We start from the raw sequence: 26698 nt of genomic DNA, 5'->3' as shown, positions 1-26698 counted from the left end.
AATACTAAGCATAACTTTTGGAAGTATGTTATATTTACATATATTTGTAACCATTACTGTTTCCACTATACGTACTCAATACTCACTTTAATCTGTTTATTAAACTTATATTCTCCTTTTACTATAAAGTCATCTCGGGGTATGTCTATGCAGCAAAGAAAAATCTGCAGCTGGCCCTCTCCAGACTACTCAGGCTCACAAGGCTCAGGCTTGGGGGGAGGGAGGTTGTCTTTCCTTGTGGAGGAGATTTCTGGGCTCAGGCAAGAAACTGAGCTCTAGGATGCTTTCATCTTGTAAAGTCTTACAGCAGTGTTACTGAAAGTGGCGTGGGCTGGGCCGCCACTTCCCACGGCTCTTCTTGGCTGCGAACAGTGAACTGAAGCCAATGGCAGCTGCAAGGCTCCGTGGCTGCAGAGTCAGTAAATAAACAAACCGAAGCAGCCAATTACCAGATTTCTCAGGGTGGATCCCTTTGAGAAACCTGTCTTAGAGCTTAGACTCTTGCCTGAGTCCTGAAATCTACACAGTGATAAAACAGCCCAGCAGCCCAAGCTGTCTGGCATAGGTTTTCCTTTGTTGCATAGACATAACCTCAGCACAGTTAAGAAGGGGGTGCCTTCTCAGCTGAATCAAGTGAGCTTATGCATACACAGTCTCTTTGGATGCAGTGGACTTGGCAATTACTATGAGTGTCCAGTGATGGGGTCTGGACACTACAGGGGGATGCTTCTGGGAAGTTCAGGAACGGTACGTCTGCACAGCAGGGCTAAAGTCGAATTAAGCTACCTAACTTCAACTACATAAATTGTGTAACTGAAGTCAAAATAGCTTAATTCAACTTTTGTTGCTGTCTACACAGCAGGAAGTCAAAAGAAGACTCTTCCTTTGACTTCCCTTACTTCTATGAAAAGAGGGTTACCATGAGTCAGCGTAAGAAGTCCTCCATCTCAACATTATTTTGAAATAAAGGCTTGTAGTGTAGATGTGCACTATATATTTTCGGAATAATGTCAAGTTATTCCGAAATAATGCTGCTGCGTGTACATAGCTGAACTGAACTATACCAAGTGTTAACCAACCTGTGAAACAAAGTAAGGGCTGACAAAAATCCTGAGAAGTTTGCTTGGGGTGGCTAACAGATTGGGGAACATATGTCTCCCAGTTTAATACCAGCAAGTCTCTCTCTCTCTCTCTCTCACTGAGTGGGGTAACACAGTGACCTATGATTCTGGATGCCTTAAGAAATATTACAAGACACATGAAGAGGATATCTCTTTTGTACCACTATCCATGGGTACATGTAGCAGGCGAAAGGGAAAAAAGGGAACCTTTTATCTCTTTAACTCTCTCTGCACTGGCTTGCAAAACTGACCTCAATTTGGCCCAGAACTACCAACCTACCCAGTTTTGGTCTAGTTAACACTGCCCTATCAAACTAAAAAACTTCTTATAAGAAAGAAAAACAGGTTTTTCCAGATGGCCTCTAAAACTAATAAAATAAATTGAATTTTCACTGTTATTTAACAGTATTTCTTCTATGTTTGGTCTATTATAAGCCAGAGTATGGCTGTTCTGCCTCCCCCAAGGTTTTGTCAGCTTTAATTAAATAAACTGAAGTGAATGTTTTCAGTCATCGTCAGTTATGTACATTTGCAAAGAGTCCCATATACTCAGTTTTGTAGTCCAGTTCAGAAAAATTAACGTCCATTCTGCCATGAAAACATTTAGAGTGCATTTCAAACATGGCAAACAGCTCTGTGTCTTTGTCAGCAAAGAATGTTTCAAGCATCAAGTTTCAAAGTGATAATTGTATTTACTGCATTCGTATTTATAAAGCAATGCATTGTATCCCACAAAAATATGTGCTGTCTAAATAAGGTTATTAAATTGCTGTAATTACCCTTAAGACTCTTAAACATTCCAAGATGTGGTATTGCCTTAAGGCAAGTAAGCAAACATGTCAAAAACACTATAACATAACTATTTAGAAATGTTTTGGAATAGCATTACATACTTGTTGAACACTGATAAGCAATGACTGTAATGAAGCCAAATATGTTGATTCCAAATGCTATTCTTTAAAGAAAGCATCATTCCCCCCAGATAGCCCCATATTTTCAGCTATGTTATGATCCTCCACTTCCAATACACTCTTTCCTTGCACCTTTGCAAGATAATATTATCTTTCATATAAGGCTTCTGATTGACAATAGTAGTATGACAATAAAAAGCCCAACAAATTATTAGCATACTAATAATCTGATCATTTTATGTTTCCTTTTTGCCAAAACATTTGGCAAGAAGTGGCTACGGTCAGAAGCTTGTAATGGGTAGAAAGAACCAGAGACTATGTTTTGAATTTACCTTAAGTATGCACTCATATAAATACTGAGTGATACACAGAACTGAGTCTTGGTCCTATTATTACAGACTGTTATTTAAAATCTGTTTTTAAAATTACAGCCTTGTAGTAGATAATCTATATTTCAACAGAAGATGCAACATGCATGAAAATAATACAATAAAAGAGAATGCTGAAGACTTGAGTCCATACATTCTCATCACAGAAAGTTTGCCTTTGCTCTTAGCTAAACAAATTTTACATAGGCATGTGTCTTTATAAAATTACTGTACACAGAAAGGTACCATTTTCTTCAAATCCATTCAAGAATAATTATAGGGGCTATGAACTACACTTAACATCAAGCCCAGAATATTCAAAATGCAACCGTACTTGATAACATTATTCTCTACTCTTTGGATCTTTTTTGTGAATAGTAATTAAGATGCTATTTATTTAAGAGTGCTAGTAGGCAATTTCAGATCTGCATTTTGTAACAGAGGCAGAAAAGGAGGGATAACTGTATAAAGAAATAGATCGAGTCATCTTTCGAATATTTGAGAGATAATTAGAAATATATCAGGACAATGAAAAGTTCAATACCTATTTGTGGATACATAAAGGCTGTGTCTACACTGCACCCCTTTTCCGGAAAAGGGAAGCAGATTAGACACTTCAGAATAGCAAAATCTGCGGGGGATTTAAATATCCCCCGCAGAATTTGCATTAACATGGCTGCCGCTTTTTTCTGGCTTGGGGATAAGCCGGAGAAAAGCGCCACTCTAGATGTGATTCTCTGGAAAATAAGCCCTTTTCCGGAGGATCTCTTATTCCTACTTTGAATAAGAGATCCTCCGGAAAAGGGCTTATTTTCCGGAGAATCACGTCTAGACTGGTGCTTTTCTCCAGCTTATCCCCAAACCGGAAAAAAGCGGCAGCCATGTTAATGCAAATTCCACGGGGGATATTTAAATCCCCCGCGGATTTTGCTATTCTGAAGTGTCTAATCTGCTTCCCTTTTCCGGAAAAGGGGTGCTGTGTAGACACAGCCAGAGTGAATTAGGTGGGATTTCTTGCCTATATCCAATTGAAGACAGCAGTGCTAGGTGTTTTTTTTAAACAATTGCCATGTTATTTTGATTTTGCCTGTCATAACTTTCATCTGCATGCATTTTGTTTTATTTATGTTTTGATATTTCAAGGTAGAACACAAGTTTCTGTAATTAAAAAAGGGTCATTCAGTGAACTGAACTAGCCAGACAATCTGAGGACAGGAATCCTCTTAATTCAGAGAAAGAAAAATGAACAGCAGAAATTCAACACCCAGCAAACAACCCTCAAACATATACCAAAGGGACAAGCAATTGGTGAAATTGAATAGTCAATTGTTGGGGTCTTTTACACAGACAAACTTGTTTCTAGATCCTAAACAGCCATTATTAACAGACTAAACCACACCTGCATATCAGTCACTGGTATCCAAAGTTTTATAAGATAAAATTACCCTATTATCGACACCCTGTGCCGGTGAAGAGTAATTTCTCAAAGATACTGTAGATGCCTGACTCTCCTCACTAGTGCAACTACTAACATCAACCATTTATATAAATTTGACAATGAACCGGGCGGTGTGGGGGGGGGGAGGGATTCAGACATTTATCTGAAGTGACAATGGGTGCTCAGACACTTTATCAGTTCCCAGGTATTCAGGCACAGATAATAGTATCAATAATATCATGATGCCCACTCAAGACCCTTTTGGTTCATAAACAGCAAGGCAACTTCCTAATAACTTAAAGAAGGCTACTGCTCTATCCTTCAGCCAAAGCAGAGGGGAGCCTCAACTAAAACATTCTGGCCATGAGGAATACTGTCTCTGCAGGATATTCTTCCCAATTCCGCAGAAACCCTACTTTGGGAGTGCAGCACCCAAATTGGGTAGGAACAGATTGCTGCAAGATCTCTTACATATCCTACAATTCATAGGGCACATCAGCACAAGTTACTGCAGGCATAGTTTACGTAGTTTGACCATTGGCATCATGTAAAACCTTCCCCTGCAGAGGGTACTTCTCAGGGAGACGTGGCTAGGAAAACCCATTTGCCCAAACACTAATGGAAGAAGTGATCAATCACAGCATACTTTCAAATAAAAAAGCAGGAGAAATTATTAAATAATTACATCACTGACAGTGCTTTTCCATTACATGCTAACTTTCCTTTTTCAGCCCAAAGACACTCAGAATTGTTATAAGAGATACTTCCTGAGAGTTTATAGACATTATCCCAAAAAAGGGGTGAAATAGATTCCAGAAGGGAAAAAGAACTGCAATACAGGCTACAGAACAAGAGAAAAAAGAGAACAGATAACTGCAGGAAGACACCAAAATAGAAAATGGGAGCTTCTCTGATTTCTAAAATGTAACAAAAACAATTCAATAAAGAAAAAGCAACAGAGAAAAGGAGACTACAAATCAAAGGCAAAACAACGTTCCCTCCCCCAAATGATTGAGAAAAGTTCAAAAACAAATTAGGAAAAATGAAAATAAGTGATGTGACATCCAGAGAAATCTTTCTTTGGGATGTTATTTCATGACATTTATATATAAGCTTCCCCGTGTTTTAATTAGGGATAGGTAAAACTAATTTATTTACAGTAGAATGTTATCAATCTGAAACTAATTTTAATTTCCTTTAGTAGGCATATTGCTAAGTTAAAATGGCAACTCTAGTTTCTCTCTTTGTAATCAGGCTCATAGCAATACACATAAAAGTTCATTATTATTTATAATTTTGGTAACATTTATATTATTTATAAATTTGGTAAAATTGACAGTGTAGGTGAAATACTCACCTATAAGATGGCAATGTCCCTACACCAAAAGAACTTACATATTATGAGTATTTTTCTATCTCAGCAATCTAACAGACAGAAGTTGTGGAAGAGAATGAAGGAAAACGAAGGAATACACGTTAGATAATTAGGCCCTCTGTTTAAAGACTCTCCTAGTTAGGGCATTAGCCTATTAAGTAAAAAAAATTATATGAAGATTATTGTGTAGAAGTATACACATGGATGAAAACAATGTAAATGTAGAAGCCTAGAGTAATAATGATAATGGCTATATTCTTGCATGCAACAACACCAAAACATCAATACAGTATTTTAAGAAAATTTCTCTGTATATAAAAGTTACATAATGTAAGTGAATTGTTACTTATTTCATAGCTCTAACCACAGATAAGTATTTATAGTCATGTGGTAAAGTAGATTGTATTTTAAATAATTTCTCTTAAACCAATGAAATATGTTTTATGTATTTTCTAATAAAACGCTATTTGGTATAACAGTAAGTGGGAAAACATTTACATATTTAAACATCAAATATATCATACCAACAGGCTCTAGATAGACTTGGGAGCATTAAATACAATTCCTCTCTTTAAAGGAAAATAGAGGCTGAAGCTTCATAGCTACGTCTACACTACGAGTTTTCTCAGCAAAAAATATGCTAACAAGGGATTCATTTGCAAGAGTGCAGAAAGAGGTTTTTTTTGCGCAAAAAGAAAACGTCCACACTGCTTGTTTTTGCGCAAAAATGGATCGGCAGAAAATATGCAAATGAGATCGTGACTCATGCAAATGAGTCCCTCGTTAGCATATTTTTTGCCAAGAAAACTCGTAGTGTAGACATAGCCTATTTGTATAGAAAATTTGTATAGAACTAAAGTATCACTCTGCCCCAAGCCACACCTCAATCTACCTATGCCTAGTAAACAGCTACAAAGAATAATTCTACCAGAAAAGTTGCTTCTTTAAAAAAGCAAACTTTCTGGGATTTTAGAAGAAAAGTTTTCTTTATGACCGGGAAGACTCTTCAAGTTTTTTTTTTCCATTATAAGCTTTAACTCGAGAATAAAACAGCAATTCTGTGTCTAATGAGCTTAGGTAATTATTGTCTTTTCCATTCTCTTCTGAAAATCAGTGTGACAATCATTAATATTTAAGTGTATAAATCCAATTTTTAATTTGTGAGAACAAGATAATCTTGATTATGAAAACAGGTTATAGAATACAAGAAAATGTTTACGGGCATGCTATGAACTGTACTCTCTTCTGCAAAATCACTTCCTACCGATATTCCTATAGCAGACATTATTCCTGTATATATTTGTTATAAAAGATTTATCTAGCCATTGAAACAAACACCTACTATTATTAATTTCAGTGGTGATAATATTGCTGGTTGTAGAACTCTGTAGGTATCTCTCTCATTTTCCAAAAAGAGAATTCTCCTTTTGACTCTTCCAGTGAAAATCATGGTTTCTGGGACACTGGGTTGGGAAATAATAGGAAGGGAGCAAGGTAAAAGGAGGAAACTGGTAGGTAAATCAGAACCATTCACTATTAAGGGTATTGTCAACTAAGGGCCTGATTCTCCAAGCACTTATATAAATGCATAAAGTTGAACTCAAAAGTGATGAAGGCTTACTGAATCATTTTTGTTCTTTGAGGGCATTATTTTAGAGATAGGATTTTCAGCAAACAATGCAGCTGTTACGAGGAGAATTAGAACATTAGGTTTCAGAGAGGCTGTGTGTATTCTGGAGAGACTGAAATTTGTCTACTCAGTAGGGGTATGTCTACACTACAAAGTTAAGTTGAACTAACAGCCGTTAGTTTGAATTAACTTTAATAGGCGCTACACATACAAACCGCTAGTTCGAATTTAATTTGAACTAGTGGCGTGCTTAATTCGAACTAGGTAAACCTCATTCTATGGGGACTAACCTAGTTCAAATTAAGTAGTTCGAATTAGGGGCTGTGCAGCCACTTAATTCGAACTAGTTGGAGGCTAGCCCTTCCCAGGTTGCCCTGGTGGCCACTCTGGGCCAAACCAGGGAAACTTTTCTGCCCCCCTCCCGGCCACGGAGCCCTTAAAAGGGCATGGTCTGGCTACAGTGCTTGTGCCAGTTGCAAGCCTGCCAGCACCCAGCCAGCAGACCCTGCACCTGGCACGGCATGAGCCAGCCACCCGCTGCCACCCAGCCCTCCGCCTCTTCCCAGGACCAGGCTGGCGGCTCCAAGGAGCCTGACCGGAGCCGCAAGAGGCGGGCGCCCGCCTGGTCTAGTACGGAGATGGGGGACCTCATTGAGATTTCAGGGAAGACCTCCAACGTCCATGACCTCCGCACTTGGAACAGGAATGTGGCCATCTAGGGAAGGATAGCTGCTAGCCTGGCCTCAAAGGCCACATGCAAACACAGGAGCAGGTTTGCATGAAAATCAAGTTGGTCCAGTGAGACCCCCGACCCTGAGCCCTGAGCTTAGAACATAAGAACATAAGAACGGCCGTACTGGGTCAGACCAAACATCCATCTAGCCCAGTAGCCTGTCTGCCGACAGCGGCCACCACAAGGTACCCAGGAGGGGATTGTCCGAAGACAATGACCAAGCCATTTGTCTCGTGCCATCTATCTCCAGCCTTCCACAAACAGAGGCCAGGGACACCGTTCCTACCCCCTAGCTAATAGCACTCCATGGACCCAACCTCCATGACTTTATCTAACTTCTCTTTAAACTCTGTTATAGTTCTAGCCTTCACAGCCTCCTGTGGCAAGGAGTTCCACAGGTTGACTATGTGCTGTGTGAAGAAGAACTTTTGCTTATTAGTTTTAAACCTGCTGTCCATTCATTTCATTTGGTGTCCTCTAGTCCTTCTATTATGGGAACTAATGAAGAACTTTTCTTTATTCACCCTCTCCACACCACTCATGATTTTATAGACCTCTATCATATCCCCCCTCAGCCTCCTCTTTTCTAAGCTGAGAAGTCCCAGTCTCTTTAGCCTCTCTTCATATGGGACCTGTTCCAAACCCCTAATCATTGTAGTTGCTCTTTTCTGAACCCTTTCCAAGGCCAAAATATCTTTTTTGAGGTGAGGAGACCACATCTGTACACAGTACTGAAGATATGGTGTACCATAGTTTTATACTTCCCCTCCTCCTTCTTCTCCTGGCTTCCCTCTTCCAGCTCCCTCCTCCCAGGTTTCTCCCTCCCCTCTTCCACCCTCTCTCTTCCCCTCTCCCACCTCCTTTTCCCAGTCTCCCCAGAGGTTAATCCCCCCCACCCAGTTTTGTTAAATAAAGAGAGTTTGTATTTTTGAACACATGTATCCTTTATTTTTTACATCAGGAAGGGGGGCTAGGGAGGAGTAAATGGAAGGAGGTGAGGGAGGAATGGGGCATGAGACCCTGATGGGGAAGACTGGGGTGGCTCTGCGGGCTCCTCGGGGTGGAAGCTCTCCTGCAGGGCCTCCTGGATCCTGACAGTCCCCCGATTGACCCCCCGGATGGCAGCCTGCGGAAAGTGCAGCCGGGCTGATGGCCAAGTGCTGTGATGTGCCAAGTGTGGGCACTGAGGGCACTCCAAGACAGGACTGCTGTGCTGTCACTCATCGAGGTAGGCAAGCAAGTGGGGAACCCTGAGAACTGTCTGTCTGGGGTGGGAGTTGGGTTCCTTTAAGCACAGCCCTCGGCTATCAGCTCCACACTCTAAGTCCTAACCTGATGCCCTGCCAGCACTGGTTCCGGCCATCCTTAACTTTGGTTCAGGGTCCACTCAATGTGGACATGCTAATTTGAATTAGCAAAATGCTAATTCGAATTAGTTTTAGGTCTAGATGCACTAATTCAAATTATCTTAGTTCGAATTAACTAATTGGAATTACAGGCAGTCCCCGGGTTACGTGGATCTGACTTATGTCGGATCCCTACTTATGAACGGGGTGAGGGAACCCCGAACTAGCTGCGCCCCCCCCAGCAGACTGCTGAGACGCGCCACGGCGTTCTCACTGCCCACGTCCTCCGCGGTGAGAAAAGCCGCTCCGCGTCTCCCTGGTCTGCTCGGGGCGGGGTGGGCGCAGCTAGTGCGCCCCCTCCCCCAGCAGACCAGGCTTTTCTCGCCGACGCCTGGGGTAGAGCAGCTAGGGGGCTGCCGGGTTGGTCCCACAGCGCCGAGGTGCGGCGCTACTGGACCAACCCATCAGCACCCCAGCTGCTCTGCCCCAGGCGTCCCCAAGTCAGCCGCTGCTGAAACTGACCAGCGGCTGATTACAGGAAGCCTGAGGCAGAGCAGCTCTGTCTTGGGCTTCCTGTAGTCAGCCGCTGGTCAGTTTCAGCAGCAGCTGACTTGGGAACACCTGGGGCAGAGCAGCTGGGGTTCTGCCGGGTTGGTCCAGTAGTGCCGAGGAGCGGCGCTGCGGGACCAACCCATCAGCACCCCAGCTGCTCTGCCCCAGACATGTCCGATTCAGCCGCTGCTGGTCAGTTTCAACAGCGGCTGAATCTGGACGCCAGTTCCGACTTACATACAAATTCAACTTAAGAACAAACCTACAGTCCCTATCTTGTACGTAACCCGGGGACTGCCTGTAAGTTAGTTCGAATTAGTGCTGTAGTGTAGACATACCCCAGGTTATTAAGGACCAGCTTCTGCACTACCTTGTACCATAGCAGATCACTCACAGCTGTGCAACTTTCTGGTAAATGCTACCTAATCTGAGTTACTGTGTTTAGGGTTGCCAGATGGTTTCAACAAAAATATTGGACACACTTGACATTACATCACAGTCTACATTACATCTTATTTAGAAAATACTGGACATTTATATTTTCTCATTTATATTTTCTCAATTTGTTTCCCAGACAGAAAGCTCAAATACTGGAGTGTCCAGTTCAAAACTGGACACCTGGCATCCCTAACTGTGTTTTGCATTCACTTTACACAGTTGTCACATACTGTAGAAGGTGCAGCAGTGTAGAATCAAGCCCCTTATTTTGGGATTGATTGTGAGGGTAGAATTGTAATGTAGTGTTAGGTTTTAAACTTATTAGAGGCCTTGGAATAGTGGGGACATGGTAGGGAAGGGGAATCAAGCTAGTGAATGGTTCTTAGATACTTAACGTAAGAGCAGGATGATACAGCATTTGATTCATCTACTGTTGAAAACAGACATTGAGCATATACTTTACATACTAATTTTTCTTGCTCATATTTAGATGTCATTAGGATTTGGTAGCTCAGGAAGGAGTCTAAGTACATAGGAGTCATGAAAGGGGGAAGTTTGTAGTGAGCAAAGGAGGCATGTTGTTTACATGTATGCATAAGATGAATATGATACAAAATATGTATGGATGTTTGGAGGTAAATGTCTTCTAATGCTGTATTTAGGCACCTAAATAAGCAGACTGATTTGAAATCTTCTGAGCATCTTTTGAAGTCCAGGGGAGCTCATGGGTAATCAATACATTTTAAAACTACAGGCAGTCCCCGACTTACGCGGATCTGACTTATGTCAGATCCGCACTTACGAACGGGACTTTTCTCGCCCCGGAGCTTGCGGGCGGCGGGACCGCCCAGAGCGCAGCGGTTCCGCCACCGCGTCCTCCGGGGCGAGAAAAGCTGCTCCGGGTCTCCCTGGTGTGCTGGGGGGGGACTCCCCAGCAGAGCAGGGAGACCCGAGCAAAGCCGCACAGGCGGCAGAGCCCCGCTGCCCGTGTGGCTTTGCTCCTTTGCCCCGGAGCAAAGCCGCACAAGCGGCGGGTCCCCCGCCTCTGCGGCTTTTCTCCTGTCTCCCTGCTGTGCTGGGAGTCCCCCCCAGCACAGCAGGGAGACAGGAGCAAAGCAGCAGAGGCGGGGGACCCCGCTGCCTGTGCGGCTTTGTTCCGGGGCAAAAGAGCAAAGCCGCACGGGTAGCGGGGTTCCGCCGCCTGTGCGGCTTTGCTCGGGTCTCCCTGCTGTGCTGGGGGGGACTCCCCCCCAGCACACCAGGGAGACAGGAGCAAAGCCGTAGAGGCGGCGGGACCTCTGCGCCTCCGCAGCTTTGCTCGGGTCTCCCTGGTCTGCTGGGGGGGAGGGAGCGCAGCTAGTGCCCCCCCCCCCCCAGCAGACCAGGCTTTTGTTGCAGGACGCCTGGGGTAGAGGAGCTGGGGTGCTGCCGGGTTGGTCCCGCGGGGACCTACCCGGCAGTGCCCCAGCTGTTCTGTCCCAGGAGTCCAGATTCAGCCACTGTTGAAACTGATCAGTGGCTGATTCCAGGAAGCCAGGGGCAGAGCAACTCTGCCTATGGCTTCCTGTAGTCAGCCGCTGATCAGTTTCAGCAGCGGCTGAATCTGGAGCCAGTTCCGACTTACATACAAATTCAACTTAAGAACAAACCTATAGTCCCTATCTTGTACGTAACCCGGGGACTGCCTGTACATAATTTGTTTGTGTCTAAAATCCAATCCTGTCTGAAATGAGGTGTTCTTGAATCTGTTCCTTCACCCATGTGAGTCCCATAGTCTGAGCTGTGCCAGCTTCATTGTAGGATAGTGGCCTGCATGTGGATTTAGAAGCATAATTTTAGGCACTAATTTTTGCAAATCTTGGCCAACCCATTTTAATCTTTTATTAAGTCACTCACTAATGTGATTATTCACATTTCTAAAGATAGAGTGTAATATCGTATTACCATGACTTGTACATATAAGAGATTAAGTCAAGCTGTTCACACTCTAGTTCTGCTTTTCCAGTTTTAAGTAAAAAAAAAGGCAAATTGTTTAAAGAGAAAGGGATACCTCTTTGATTTCAGAACAAATTTTAATTTGCTAAAGGGTGGTGTTCATAATAAAGCTAAGGTGAAAGGTTTTAAATACAATATAAGGTTGACACAGTCCCTAAATGAAATATAAAATGGGTTCTCCTTGCTTTTTTAGCTTAAGAATAAGCATCCATTTTGAACAAATTTTGTTATATTCAAGAACCTTAAGCCATATTGTTTGCACAGATGGCTACTTATGTTTCCTTCTCAATATGCTACATTTCTGTATATTCAGAAAATTAAACTTCAAAAGACTTATCTGTTGGCACAGTCTTTAAATATAAACCAGAACCTCTGTACTTTGCAGTTAAAGACCATGCTGCTTTCAGTAATGTCCTACGATCATACTACATTTGCCTATAATCTTACCAGTCCTTATAAGAAAAGTGGTGAATCAAGGCAAGATCGAAAATGTGATCTAAGGTCATGGATATACAGTTTGGATCAACTAACCAACTGTGGGGACAGGGTCAGTGCCAGAGAATGATACTAGAGAGCATGAAGTAATTTCAGCAAACATAGTAAGTGGTCAGGAGAGTCATGAGCACTTTCATGAGCATTAGTGTATAACAGAGAACTCCAGAGTTACCGACGCTTTGGGAATGGAGTTTGATTATAACTCCAAAACATCTGTAACTCTGAACAAGAGGTTCCAGGTACTAACTTCAGCCACTGGGGAAGGTGTGTGTCAGTATCTGAAACTAGTACGCCCATCATAAGCCCTGAGCACTAACGCCCTCCCATGAGGCTGAAACTGGGAGCAAAGCCACGGGGCTGAAATCTTGAGCCCCAAACCTTGGTGCTCCTGAGGGTCAGATGGCTAAACTCCTTTGGGAGTCCTGACCAGTAGCACCCATAACCCTGCCACACAAAGACGAAACCTTGAGGCCCAAGGCTGAAGCCCTGAGGCAGTAACAGTAAAGGTTTTTTTGTGTATGTCTGCTGTGACCTGGTTACATCCAGATTGAGTGGGTGTCCAGTTGACCCATAAGTCTGAAACTCTGTGTTCTGTAACTTTGAGGTTCTACTCTACTATTACTTGAGCATGGTTTCAGGGCAATGTTCTCAAGTTGTGAGACATGGCCCTCAGGGGAGGGGCAGGGCAGGGCAAGAGTAGGCCAGCTGATGCGTGTGGAGGGAGGGAAGGGGCAGATAAAAGGGGTAGGCTCCCTGGGGCCCAACATTTCAAAAGGGCCCACAGCGCCTAGCCAACACTGCTGCACCGGTCCCATTAAATTGCCTCCAGAGTCCTGATTGGTGCTCTCTGGGTGGCACTAAGGAGTGCCTGAGGGTGGGGGTTGCAGCAGGGTCCGGGCAGCACTGAGGGCCCCACCCTTTCTGCTCAAGGCCTGCCTCTTCAGGGAGCCGGAGCTGCCCCCCTCTCCAACCTTGCCCTCTGGATGCCCAGAAATTCTGTTGGCCCCCCCGGTTGGGAGCACCATGCTAACAGCCACATCTCCAACCCATTCAGCTCCCAGTCCTGCTCTGTCTCCAGGCCCAGCTCTACTCTCAGTCCAGTTCCAAACCCAGCTGCAGCTCCACTCTGCCCCCTCCTGTTTCTGTCCTCATTCCCTCTCTACCCCGACCAGCTCTGTCTCTAGCACCAACTCCTCTCCATCCCCAACTCTCCCCAGATCTGCCTTCAGCCCAAGCTTCACCACTGAGGAAGGCTTGGCTGTGTAGTAATGGGTGGGGGAGGATGGACAGATTCTGTTGCTAGTAACGGGGAGCACACCTGAAAAAGTTTGACCGCTGTTTTGGGGAATTTTATACTATAGGTTTTGCTGCCTTTCAGATGAGATACAAAACCAAGTTTCTGAACCCTCTTAGTCACTAAAAATTGATAGTACTTACCATAAGAATATTGCTGTTTGGCCCTAGTGTTATGAGCAAATTTCAGTTTAGTGGACATTTTCAGTTTCATATAGTGAAATGCTTAGTTTCTACCAGTCAGAAAATTTTCACTCATTCTACCTTTATTCTTCCTAATATCCAAGATTTTGGAAATATGGGTGTCCAAAATGAGGCTTCCCCGATCCATTTATTTATATCCCAAATAAGGGGTCTATTTTTCAAAGGTAATACATACCCAGAAATTCTCATAGAATTTGATCAGCAGGATCTCCTGATGTATAGCGCTTAAGAAAATCAGGCCTCTTATTTAGGTGCCTAATTATGGCTTGGGAAGACTAACTTTAGGGATCCATTAAAAAAAATCTGGGCCTATATCTCTCTCATACTAGTGCAGAAATATCCCCGAAAATGGTAGACACATTGTAAATGAAGTGATTGCATATTTTGCCTACTCCAATTTACTTCTACATTTTCATCTGGATTCATTATTTTTTCCTACCTATCTTGAACTACTTTATCATGTTGCTATATGCTATTACATAGTTTTTATTTTCCTTTCTGAAGACAGTTGCTTGATGGAGGTGAAGTGATTTTATGTGCACAGTGTACAGTTCTTTGGTAGTGTACTATGCTAAGATAGTTTTATGGTATAATAGTTGTGATTTATCTTAAAATAGAGACTTAAAATACAACTTTGTGATTTGTTTTAATAAAAAAAAAACTGGACAAGATTTAGAGATGGACTCTGGTTGCAGGGACAAACTTTCACAGAGTCTGAGAGGGTTTACACCTTTGCTGTAGCCTGTGTCTAACAACAAGTTCTTAATAACTAACTGTATAATAGTATGGCTTTCATGATTCACCCTGAAATGTCTGTTAACTAAATGAATGTATTGAAACAGCTTCATACTGCCCCCTGGTGTTATTCACTAAAAAGAAACACATCAGTCAAAATTCTCTTTATCTAACTTGTGATAGAGTGACCTCTTCAGTAAAGTGGATAAGGTTACAATAAGCCCCTATGAAAAATTTGATTGTCCTAAGAAAATAAATTATTGCATAGTGCGGCACATTTTCCTAATCTTCCACCTATCTTTTAAATCACCATCCCATTTTACACATTAAAAGAAAAAGCCACTGTTTCTATGGGATTCACACAAAGGAGCATGATTTAATTCTTCATGAGCACCTCACATGGCCTACTCCAGAAATTGTGCTGACATTTAAAACAACAACAATGAGGAGTCCTTTGGCACCTTAGAAGCTAACAGATTTATTAGGACATGAGCTTTTGTGGGTAAAACCCACTTCATCAGATACATTGGACTGGAAAGTACAGAGGCAAGGGTAATATGTAAGTATATGAAAAGAAGTTACTTATCAAGTATTAATGAGGCTATTTTTCTTGGATTAAGAGTAACAAACACATCTCACCAGCCAATGATACAACCACATAAAAATCAACTGGGGGTAAACCAGAAGTGTAATCATAGAACCATAGAATCCTAGGGCTGGAAGAGACCTCAGGAGGTCAATGAGTCCAGTCCCCTGCCCAAAGCATGTTCATGAGTACTACAATATTAAGGGAATTTATTTTTTTTAAAGGCAAGTCAGTTAAAAGTATCAAATGTGAAGTTTCTTTGTACACATCTGTGACTGGATTAATTTAATAGCAATGCAAAATATGTATCTATCTTGCAACTGTGGTAGATTTTTCATGGATGACTCCACAGCTGTGGGTCAGCGTAACTATAAGCCTGATACTTCTTTGTTCTGTTAGATAAAATAATAGCAATGAGATATTATAATGTTGATATAATGATGTATCTTTGCGATCGTAATATTGCATCCTCATGGAGGACTGATAATATTTCATTTTAGGTTGCTGTTTGATTCCAGTTCTGCTCAGCAGTTATCTAAACTTCTTATCATCTAAGGATTATATGCCATATACTTTTCATAGATTTTACTGGCATGAGAGAGATTCCATATACTGTACATACTCTTTATATAGGGACCCATAGCATAGGCTAGTGACTAAACTTATATTTTAAAATTTTAAAGTGTTGGCTAGGATTGGTAAAAACAGTCAACTCAGTAAAATCTTTCAATTTATCTATATGATCTGTATCAGAGGGGTAGCCATATTAGTCTGAATCTGCAAGAATGACGAGAAGTCCTTCTAGACTAACAGATTTATGCACGTGACATGCATCTGAAGAAGTGGGTCTTTGCCCACGAAAGCTTATGCTCCAATAAATCTGTTAGTCTATAAGGTGCCACAGCACTTTTCGTCGTTCTATATGATCTGTTTCACTCTAGTACATTAATATAGTATACAACATGACTACTTTCTAATCAAGCCAAAATAAATCAAAGACTAAGCTTACTTTATAGTGTCAAACCTTTCCACATCCCCTTCCTTATTAAGGCCTGCTATGTTTAGATTATTCCTTCTCTCTTGCTTTTCAATTTAAAGAAGTACAGCTGCTTTGAAATATTTTAATGAATAATTGTGTTTAAATCATGTCAAAAACATGTTTTTTTGCAAAATAACTGCTTTGATCTGTCACTTCCTTTTCTTGCTAAAGATGCTTAAGAAAACATCTGATTAATTTCTGACTCAAAGACAAAATATTGGCAGATACCTTTCCAAGAAAGGCATGAATCTGCAAGCTGCAATTATTCTCAACTTCCATTGGTTTCTAAAGTATGGAAGCTCCTTTGAGATGTTGTTCAGTTCTCCTAATATTTGTGTCTCTAGCTGTTAGAAATACAAAATTTAAAACTCTCATAATAACAGCTAACAATATTGGGAAATTGTTATTACAGTAAATATTTCTGGATGGCCATCAAAATTCCAACAACATACTGGAGGGAATGTTTTGATATAGGCACCATCTTAATATCTTCTGAGAATAAGAACTGAAAGACAATCTACTGTAAACTTTCTTGCACAAGAATGGGCTTGTAGTGTGGACGCTCCGCAAGTCGTTCTTGCGCAAGAAGCCTGCAATGTAGACAGCCTTTGTGAATGCAACATTTAAGGACCAGATTGTGAACCCCTTTACTTGCATTGATGACACACTAGTCTCATAAAAACAAAAAGTTCTGTGACACATTAAAGACTAAGGGTATGTCTACACTACCCCGCTAGTTCGAACTAGCGGGGTAAGGTAGGCATACCGCACTTGCAAATGAAGCCCGGGATTTGAATTTCCCGGGCTTCATTTGCATAAGCGGGGAGCCGCCATTTTTAAAACCCCGATGGTTCGAACCCCGTGCAGCGCGGCTACACGGGGCACGAACTAGGTAGTTCAAACTAGGCTTCCTGTGGAAATGAGGAGTAACGGTAGTTCGAACTAGGAAGCCTAGTTCAAACTACCTAGTTCGTGCCCCGTGTAGCCGCGCTGCACGGGGTTCGAACCAGCGGGGTTTTAAAAATGGCGGCTCCCCGCTTATGCAAATGAAGCCCGGGAAATTCAAATCCCGGGCTTCATTTGCAAGTGCGGTATGCCTACATTACCCCGCTAGTTCGAACTAGCGGGGTAGTGTAGACATACCCTAACAGATTTGGACATAAGCTTTTGTAGTCAAAAAACTACTTTGTCAGATGAAATGGAAATATTTAAAGAGTAAGGGACCACTCATAGACTCATAGACTTTAAGGTCAGAAGGGACCATTATGATCATCTAGTCTGACCCCCTGCACAGTGCAGGCCACAAAATCTCACCCACCCCTCCTAGAATAATCCTCTCACCTATATCTCAGATATTGAAGCCTTCAAATACTTTGAAGACCCCAAGATGCAGAGAATCCTCTAGTTGTGATCTATACCCCATGCTACAGAGGAAGGCTAAAAACTTCCAGGGCCTCTGCTAATCTACCCTGGAGGAAAATTCCTTCCCGACCCCAAATATGGCGATGAGCTAAACCCTGAGCATGTGGGCAAGACTCATCAGCTAGACACCCAGAAAGTTCTCTATAGTAATTCCTATCATCCCTCCATTGACCTATTTCCCACTGATAATGAATGGTCACTCAAGATAATGATGATAAAATCTGTTACTTCATGTATTTATTCATAGAACAACTTAGCTCACAGCATGCATTAATAGAATTTTCTTGTACATTACTCTTGAGCAGATCCATGATGAGACTTTTCTCCTAGAGATTAAAATTAGAAGATGATAGCCATTGTCTGTCATCATTTTAAATTGCCATGTACCTACCTGACATGAGGTGTTGGATTTCCAGCAACTCTGCACTCCAGCAGCACCTTGCTTCCCTCAGCCACTTCCTGGCTCCGGAGTTTCTGGGTAAATCGAGGAGCTGAAGACTGATAGCTGCCTGCATTAGTGAGCTTGTGGTGGAAGGCAGTTTCACTTTCTTGAGTGACATTTTTCCTGTCAGAGAAGGGCTCTCCATTCCGACAAGCCTCAGGTAACTGTACTTCAGGTTTCGTTTCTGGATATGCTTTGACAGGACTCTGATTCACTGAGGCATTTATCATGGCTGACTGTTTCTTTTTAGGGGATAGGTATCCACTGTCTGGAGAAGAGGAGTCCCCATCAGGACTCCTGCCTCTTGCCTTTGCTGCTTCTCTAAATATGGAAGAGAGTTCCTCAATGAACATGGCAGCCTTGTCACACAGCTTGTTCTTGAAAGGAGCATCTCCCTGGGACATTGGTTTGGATTTTGGGCTTGTCTTTTGTGTACCTGTACTACGTCTCTCTGCATTTCTTAGGCTCCGAATAAAGCTGGGGCTAGCTGTTAGCAAGGGTGAGATGCTGCCTTGCCTCCCAGGGACCGAGCTTGCTGCCAGATGGGATGTGAGTGGTTGCTGTTTCTGTTGCTCTGGGAGACTTTGAGCTGTGCTGAATAGTGGATTTGGGCTACCCAGTTGAGGCCTTCCCACAACTTCTTGTTCTTGCACTTTGGACTTCCTGGAAGAAGCATATTCTGATGAGTTTGAAGAAGTGTTGAAATGATGACTGAACTCCTGCTCTGCATTTGGATCCCCTGTCACTGAGTTAGCAATAGCTTCTCTGGCAAGATCAAGGCTTTTACTTATCTCCTCCTTGCTGAGAAATGCAGATAGCTCATTTGAAACCTCTCCATCCTGTATATCTGACAGGGAATCATAAAAAAAGTCCTGGAAAGAGGAAGCCTCTGACATGTTTTCATGGGCCCTTTTCTCTGCAGAGTAAGCATCCTTCCGCACTAAGGGTAGAGGCACCACCTGCTCGTGCCTTCTGTCTTGCATGCTGAAAGAAAATGCACATAATTTCTATAAGGAGTGTGACAATAAAACACTTTATATGCTTGTGTAGTGTAACTGTAAATTCACTATTTACAAATGACAGGATACAAAAGCAAGTGGGAAAAATCAAATCCTAATGGTGTAAGAATTATTTGTAACATGATCATTCACATTGAGTTATAATGGGTCAGACTGACACTGAGCAAGAGCAGGCTGGTTACAAAGTAAGGGTATGTCTACACTACAGCACTAATTCTAACTAACCTAATTCGAATTAGTGCATCTAAACTTAAAAACTAGTTTGAATTAGCGTTTTGCTAATTCGAACTAGCATGTCCACATTGAGTAGACCCTGAACCGAAGTTAAGGCTGGCCGGAAGCAGTGCCAGCAGGGCATCAGGTTACGACTTAGAGTAGTGGTCTCCAACCTTTTTACCCCCAAGATCACTTTTTAAATCTCCGAACAGGCGAAGATCTACCGCCCCGCCCCTTCCTTGAAGCCCCGCCCTTTTTAAAGCCCCACCCCTTTCTTGAAGCCTCGCCCTCTCTATTCTCCTCCTGTCCATCATTTGCTATCCTCAGCCCTTACTTACTCTGATAAACAGTTTATTTTTAAATTCTGCAATGTATAAAATTAAAATCACGTGTTTATAGTTATGAAATAAATGGTCTGTTTTTTATTCATGCTATTTAAATCTAAAATGAAGCATTTATAATTATACATTTTGTGGGGACAGAGTTCTGCGGCTGGGGGCAGGGTAGAGGGAACAAGGTGCTGAGAGGGCAGAGGACAGGGTTCTGCAGCAGGGGACAGAGTGCCAGTGGGGACAGGTTTCTGCAGCTGGGGACAGGGTGCCAGTGGGGACAGGAATAGGGACAGAGTTCTGTAGCTGGGGACAGGGGAGTGGGGACAGAGTTAAGGGAGTGAGGACAGGGGAGTGGGGACAGAGTTAGGGGAGTGGGGACAGAGTTCTGTGGCTTGGGAGAGGGGGCTGGGGAGTGGGGTGCCAGTGGAGGCAGAGTGCCCTGTATCTGCCTCCTCCCAGGATTCCCCCGCCCCCAGAGGGAAAGCAGCATGTGCCTGCCCCGGGGCCGACCCACCCGCAGCGCAGGGAAGCCCCGCGCGCGCACACCTGCCCCGGAGGCCAACCCCCCAGCACAGGAAATCCCGCGCGCGCGCCTCCCCCAGGGCTGACTCACCCCTCCTGTGTGGTGCAGGGAGCCGATGCTCCCTCCCTCAGTACACCCGGCAGAGCAGCTAGTGCTACTTCCGGAATTGCTGGAAGTAGCGTTAAGCTGCGGGACTTCTGCCCATCCCCGGGAAGCCTACACTACCTCCATTTTCACATCAGGTAAGTAGTGGGGCTTCTTGGGGGTGGGAGCGAAATGGGGGCGGGGTGGACAGGACACCTCGCGATCGACTAGTCAAGGCCTCAGATAGACCAGTCGATCACGATCGACCTGTTGACGACCACGGACTTAGAGTGTAGAGCTGCTGTCTCAGGCTAGCCGAAGTCTGTGCTTAAAGGGACGTGACCCCCACCCCGGACAGACAGTTCTCAGGGTTCCCCGCTTGCTTGTCTCCCTCGATGAGGGACAGCAAAGCGGTCCTGTCTTGGAGTGCCGTGAGTTCCCACACTCAGCACATCACAGTACTTGGCCATCAGCCAGGCTGCAATTGCTGCAGGCTGCCATCCGGGGGGACAATCGGAGGGCTGTCAGGATCCAGGAGACCCTGCAGGAAAGCTTCGACCCCGAAGAGCCCGCAGAGCCACCCCAGTCCTCCCCATCAGGGGCTCGTACCCCATTCCTCCCTCGTCTCCTTCCACTTACCCCTCCCTACTCCGCCTTCCTAATGTAAAAAATAGAGGACACGTGTTCAAAAATAGAAACTCTCTTTATTTAACAAAATTGGAGGGGGGGATTAACATCTGGGGAGAGGGGAAGAGAGAGGGTGGGAGAGGGGAGGGGGAAACCTGTGAGGAGGGAACTTGAAGGGGGAAGCCAGGGGAAGAAGGAGGAGGGGAAGTATTAAACTATGGTACACCCACATCTTCAGTACTGTGTACAGATGTGATCTCCTCACCTCAGAAAAGATATTTTGGCCTTGGATAGGGTTCCGAAAAGGGCAACTAAAACGATCAGAGGTTTGGAACAGATCCCATATGAGGAGAGGCTACAGTGACTGGGACTTTTCAGTTTGGAACAGAGGAGACTGAGGGGGGATATAATAGAGGTCTATAAAATCATGATTGGTGTGGAGAGGGTGCATAAAGAAAAGTTCTTCATTAGTTTCCATAATAGAAGGACTAGAGGACACCAAATGAAATGAATGGACAGCAGGTTTAAAACTAATAAGCAAAAGTTCTTCTTCACACAGCACATAGTCAACCTATGGAACTCCTTGCCACAGGATGCTGTGAAGGCTAGAACTATAACAGAGTTTAAAGAGAAGATAGATAAAGTAATGGAGGTTTGGTCCATGGAGTGCTATTAGCCAGGGGGTAGGAACGGTTTCCCTGGCCTCTGTTTGTGGAAGGCTGGAGAATGATGGCACGAGACAAAGGGTATGTCTACACTACAAAGTTAATTCGAACTCACAAACGTTAGTTCGAATTAACTTTGATAGGTGCTACACAGGCAAACCGCTAGTTCAAACTTAATTCGAACTAGCGGAGCGCTTAATTCGAACTAGGTAAACCTCATTCTACGAGGACTAACGCCTTGTTCGCATTAAGTAGTTCGAATTAAGGGCTGTGTAGCCACTTAATTCGAACTAGTGGGAGGCTAGCCCTCCCCAGCTTTCCCTGGTGGCCACTCTGGGCACCATCAGGGAAACTCTTCTGCCCCCCTCCCGGCCCCGGAGCCCTTAAAAGGGCACGGTCTGGCTACGGACCCTGCACCTGGCACGGCATGAGCCAGCCATCCGCACCTGGCACGGCATGAGCCAGCCACCCGCTGACACCCAGCCCTCCGCCTCTTCCCGGGACCAGGCTGGCGGCTCCCAGCAGGCTGCCCAGGGCCGCAAGAGATGGGCACCCACCTGGTCTAGTGCGGACATCGTGGACCTCATCCACGACTTCCACAATAGGCACTGGAAAGTGGCCATCTAGGGCAGGATAGCTGCCAGCCTGGCCACCCAGGAACAGGTGTGCATGAAAATCAAGGTGGTCCAGTGAGACCTCCGACCCTGAGCCCTGAGCTTAGAACGGCCGTACTGGGTCAGACCAAAGGTCTATCTAGCCCAGTATCCTATCTGCCGACAGCGGCCAACACCAGCTACCCCAGAAGGGATGGACCGAAGACAATGACCAAACCATTTGTCTTGTGCCATCCATCTCCAGCCTTCCACAAACAGAGGCCAGGGACACCATTTCTATCCCCTGGCTAATAGCACTCCATGGACCCAGCCTCCATGAATTTATCTAACTTCTCTTTAAACTCTGTTCTAATTCTAGCCTTCACAGCCTCCTGCAGCAAGGAGTTCCACAGGTTGATTATTTGCTTTGTGAAGAAGAACTTTCTGTTATTAGTTTGAAGCCTGCTACCCATTCATTTCATTTGGTGTCCTCTAGTCCTTCTATTATGGGAACTAATGAAGAACTTTTCTTTATGCACCCTCTCCACACAACTCGTGCTTTTATAGACCTCTATCATATCCCCCCTCAGTCTCCTCTTTTCTAAGCTGAGAAGTCCCAGTCTTTTTAGCCTCTCTTCATATGGGACCTGTTCCAAACCCCTGATCATTTTAGTTGCCCTCCCCTCTCCCACCCTCTCTCTTCCCCTCTTCCACCTCCTTTTCTCAGTCTCCCCGAGTTTTGTTAAATAAAGAGAGTTTCTATTTTTGAACACACGTGTCCTTTATTTTGTACATCAGGAAGGGGGGCTAGGGAGGGATAAGAGGAAGGAGGTGAGGGAGGAATGGGGTACAAGCCCCCGATGGGGAGGACTGCGGTAGCTCTGCGGGCTCCTCTCCTGCAGCCCCCCGATTAACCTCCCCCGGATGGCAGCCTGCGGCAAGTGCAGCCGGGCTGATGGCTGAGTGCTGTGATGTGCCGAGTGTGGGCATTCAGGGCGCTCCAAGACAGGACTGCTTTGCTGTCCCTCATCAAGTTAGACAAGCGAGCGGGGAACCCTGATAACTGTCTGTCTGGAGTGGAGGTCAGGACCCTTTAAGCACAGCCCTCGGCTAGCCTGAGACAGCAGCTCCACGCTCTACGTCCTAATCTGATGCCCTGCCGGCACTGCTTCCGGCTATCCTTAACCTCGGTTCAGGGTCCACTCAATGTGGACATGCTAGTTTGAATTAGCAAAACGCTAATTCGAACTAGTTTTTAGGTCTAGATGCACTAGTTCGAATTAGCTTAGTTTGAATTAACTAATTCGAATTAAGTTAGTTCAAATTAGTGCTGTAGTGTAGACATACCCAAATGGCTTGGTCATTGTCTTCAGTCTATCCCCTCCGGGGTAGCTGGTGTTCGTCGCTGTCCGCAAAGAGGCTACAGGGTTAGATGGACCTTTTTTCTGACCCAGTACAGCCGTTCTTATGTTCTTAAGTTTTAAGCTCAGGGTCGGGGGTCTCACTGGACCACCTTGATTTTCACGCAAACCTGCTCCTGGATTCGAATGTGGCCTTTGGTGGCCAGGCTGGCAGCTATCCTGCCCTAGACGGCCACTTTCCTGTGCCTAGTGTGGAGGTCGTGGACGTTGGAGGCCTCCCCCCAAATCTGGATGAGGTCCACGATCTCTGCACTGCACTAGGCGGGCGCCTGCCTCTTGCGGCCTTGGGGAAGCTCCTTGGAGCTGCCAGCCTGGTCCTGGGAAGAGGCGGAGGGCTGGGTGGCAGCGGGTGGCTGGCTCGTGCCGTGCCAGGTGCAGGGTCTGCTGGCTGGGTGCTGGCAGGCTTGCACCTGGCACGGGCACCGTAGCCAGACTGTGCCCCTTTAAGGGCTCTGGGGCCGGGAGGGGGGCAGAAGAGTTTCCCTGGTGGTGTCCAGAGTGGCCACCAGGGCAACCTGGGGAGGGCTAGCCTCCCACTAGTTCGAATTAAGTGGCTACACAGCCCTTAATTCGAACTACTTAATTCGAACTAGGCGTTAGTCCTCGTAGAATGAGGTTTACCTAGTTCGAATTAAGCGCTCCGCTAGTTCCAATTAAGTTCAAACTAGCGGTTTGCATGTGTAGCGCCTATCAAAGTTAATTCGAACTAACGGTTGTTAGTTCAAATTAACTTTGTAGTGTAGACATACCCTAAGTGTTTCAGAAGTGGGTCCTCTACATCACGGATGGGAAAAATATGCCCTGTGGGCCGGCAGCAGCCTGCCACATATTGGACACTGTATTCTCAGCTGCCAATGTCTTCCGGTCCAGTGAGACCTTTGAGCAGGCTCCTTGCCTGCTGCAGCTCCACATGCCACTCAAAGCTGCTGGGGCCAGTATGTGTGTCTCTGCGCAGCATGATCTCATTGGCTGCCCTCACTCCCAGCACAATCCTGACAGATCCTGATGGTCAGACTGCTTGCAGGTGCATGCAGCATGTGGAGACCTGCTGCCCATCTCCCTTCATAACGTGCACCATGCAGAGACGCACACAATGGCCCCAGCAGCCGGTCATTTTGACTGGCATGTTCGGGTACAGCATGCAGGGAGCCTGCCCAAGGGTACCGTTTGACTGCTGGTTGGGAGTCATCTATGGTAAGCACCTCCTGCCCAGAGCCTGCATCTGGCACCCCATCCCCTCCCACACTCCAAAACTCATGACCCAGATCACAACACCCTCCCACGTGACCAACCCCCTTTCTCAGGTCACAACCCAAATCCTCTGCACGCCTTCCAGTACCCTTCCCCCAAGTCAAAATCCTCTCCAGTATATCCCAATCTCCTGTCTCAGGTGACAACCCTCTCCTTTAACCAAACTCCCTCCTAGACCCCACATCCCTTCCTGCCCCCAATCCCATATTCAAATCTTCTCCTGTACCTAACTTCCATCCCAGACCCTACACCCCCTCCATTAATATCATGGAAGCGTACAGCCCTTGACCAATTACCAAATTCTTGGAGTGGCTTCTATCAAAAATTATTGCCCACCTCTTCTCTACATGTAGTCCTTTTATGAATTTTTAAAAGTTTTTGTATTTCCTTTGCATGTTGGGTAACACAAACTCAAAACCTCCAAATTATTTTCAGTGATGTATTGGTTCCTATTAATTTTACCCATTCTATTGTTTAGGTTCATGGTCATTTCATAATGTACCTGCACTGCTTTCCTCCCCCCCAAAATTCCTTTCAAAATCATAACATATTGCAATATCAAATTACTTCAGGATGGTGAAGTGATTTAAGCAAATTATTAGTATTAGATTCTCAATAAGTAGGAGTCCCTTGTGTTCCCTTGATTAGAACTGTCATTCTGACTTCTGTTTAATAATATAAATTTATTATTATTTTGTTTATGATTGTCTCCTGGTTGTTAATTTTTCATTTCCTTCTCTGCTGATGGAACATTTATGTTCCTTGGTAGCATTATAATATACTCTGATCATTTTTAAATCACTGGAATATCAGATTACCATGTACTACAGATATGGTAAAGCAGCATTGAAAGAGTGTGATTCATTTATTCAGCTTCGGTAAAAAGACAAAATTGTCTCTAACTACCCTCAGTTTTTCCACAGCATTTTTAAGCATCTCATTCCTTGCTTGTTCGTAGGTGGAACAGTAATAAAACCCATTCCCAAACAGAATAATATACACTAAGTTCCATGAGTTGAAGCGTGTTTGATTTCCTGGATGTTGCATCAGTGACATATGGAATGATAACTGCTTCTGCTGAATATTAATTCAGCTGAATAACAGTATTTTAAATATCCCTGATTATAAGGATCATATATGTGGCCTCATTTCCAGGGGAGTTTAATTTCTTAAAACTAAATTGTTTAAACCTCTGTATGTTCACAGTATGCTCTATTCCATTTCTTCAAAGCTATCTGGCTTGAGAGATGCACTTGGATGTATTTTACATTACTCATGCAAGCTCCAATTACTTCTAGTTACTTCACTGGGGCTTACCCAATAGATATTTATTAGCTGTTTGACTGACTGATTGAATTCTTGGAGTAGTGTATCCCTCTCTAGATATCTGTTCTTTCTGCATTAATTAGGTTGTCTTGTTCCCTTTATCCCTACTTACCAGGAAACAAATCTAGCAATCATGGCAATATAGTCTCAACAAAATTTTAAAAAGTATATGCACGACATAATTAGCTACAATTTAGCAATTTTAGAAAATGAACTCCAGCAGATCATCTGATTTAGAGACTCAGCTGTTAAGGCAGCTGCATGAATACCAGGGAATCAAGAGTTAAATTTGGAGAATTTGTGTGTATGGAACAATTTTTAGTAATTTTTAAAAATGTCATATTAAATGAAATAAATATGCTACTTTGTGTGGATAATTTGTTGCTTTAAATCATATTGTGCATCACAAGCATAATCTGATTCTGATTAAAAAAAACCTGAATCTGATTTGCTTTCTTCTTCCTATTGTAGCTTATATCTCAATGTGAAATGTAACATTATAAGCCAAATTGTCCTGA

At 44.1% G+C, this 26698-nt stretch overlaps 1 protein-coding gene across 3 annotated transcripts in view; it reads right to left on the bottom strand.

Moving 5' to 3' along the window:
* PALLD (palladin, cytoskeletal associated protein) overlaps window positions 1–26698 on the bottom strand; it is a 324324-nt gene that overhangs the window by 294840 nt on the left and 2786 nt on the right. For all 3 annotated transcript variants that reach the window (XM_075931128.1, XM_075931129.1, XM_014574906.3), the window contains exon 2: window positions 18073–19107. In XM_075931128.1, the coding sequence (XP_075787243.1) occupies window positions 18073–19106 (1034 nt within the window). In that variant the 5' untranslated portion in view covers window position 19107. The remainder of the gene's footprint in view (window positions 1–18072; window positions 19108–26698) is intronic.

The sequence above is a fragment of the Pelodiscus sinensis genome, chromosome 5 (assembly GCF_049634645.1).
Source record: "Pelodiscus sinensis isolate JC-2024 chromosome 5, ASM4963464v1, whole genome shotgun sequence".
In the NCBI taxonomy this organism is placed as follows: domain Eukaryota; kingdom Metazoa; phylum Chordata; order Testudines; family Trionychidae; genus Pelodiscus; species Pelodiscus sinensis.
Note: the sequence above shows the minus strand (reverse complement) of the source record. Positions and strands in the feature narration are given on the sequence as shown.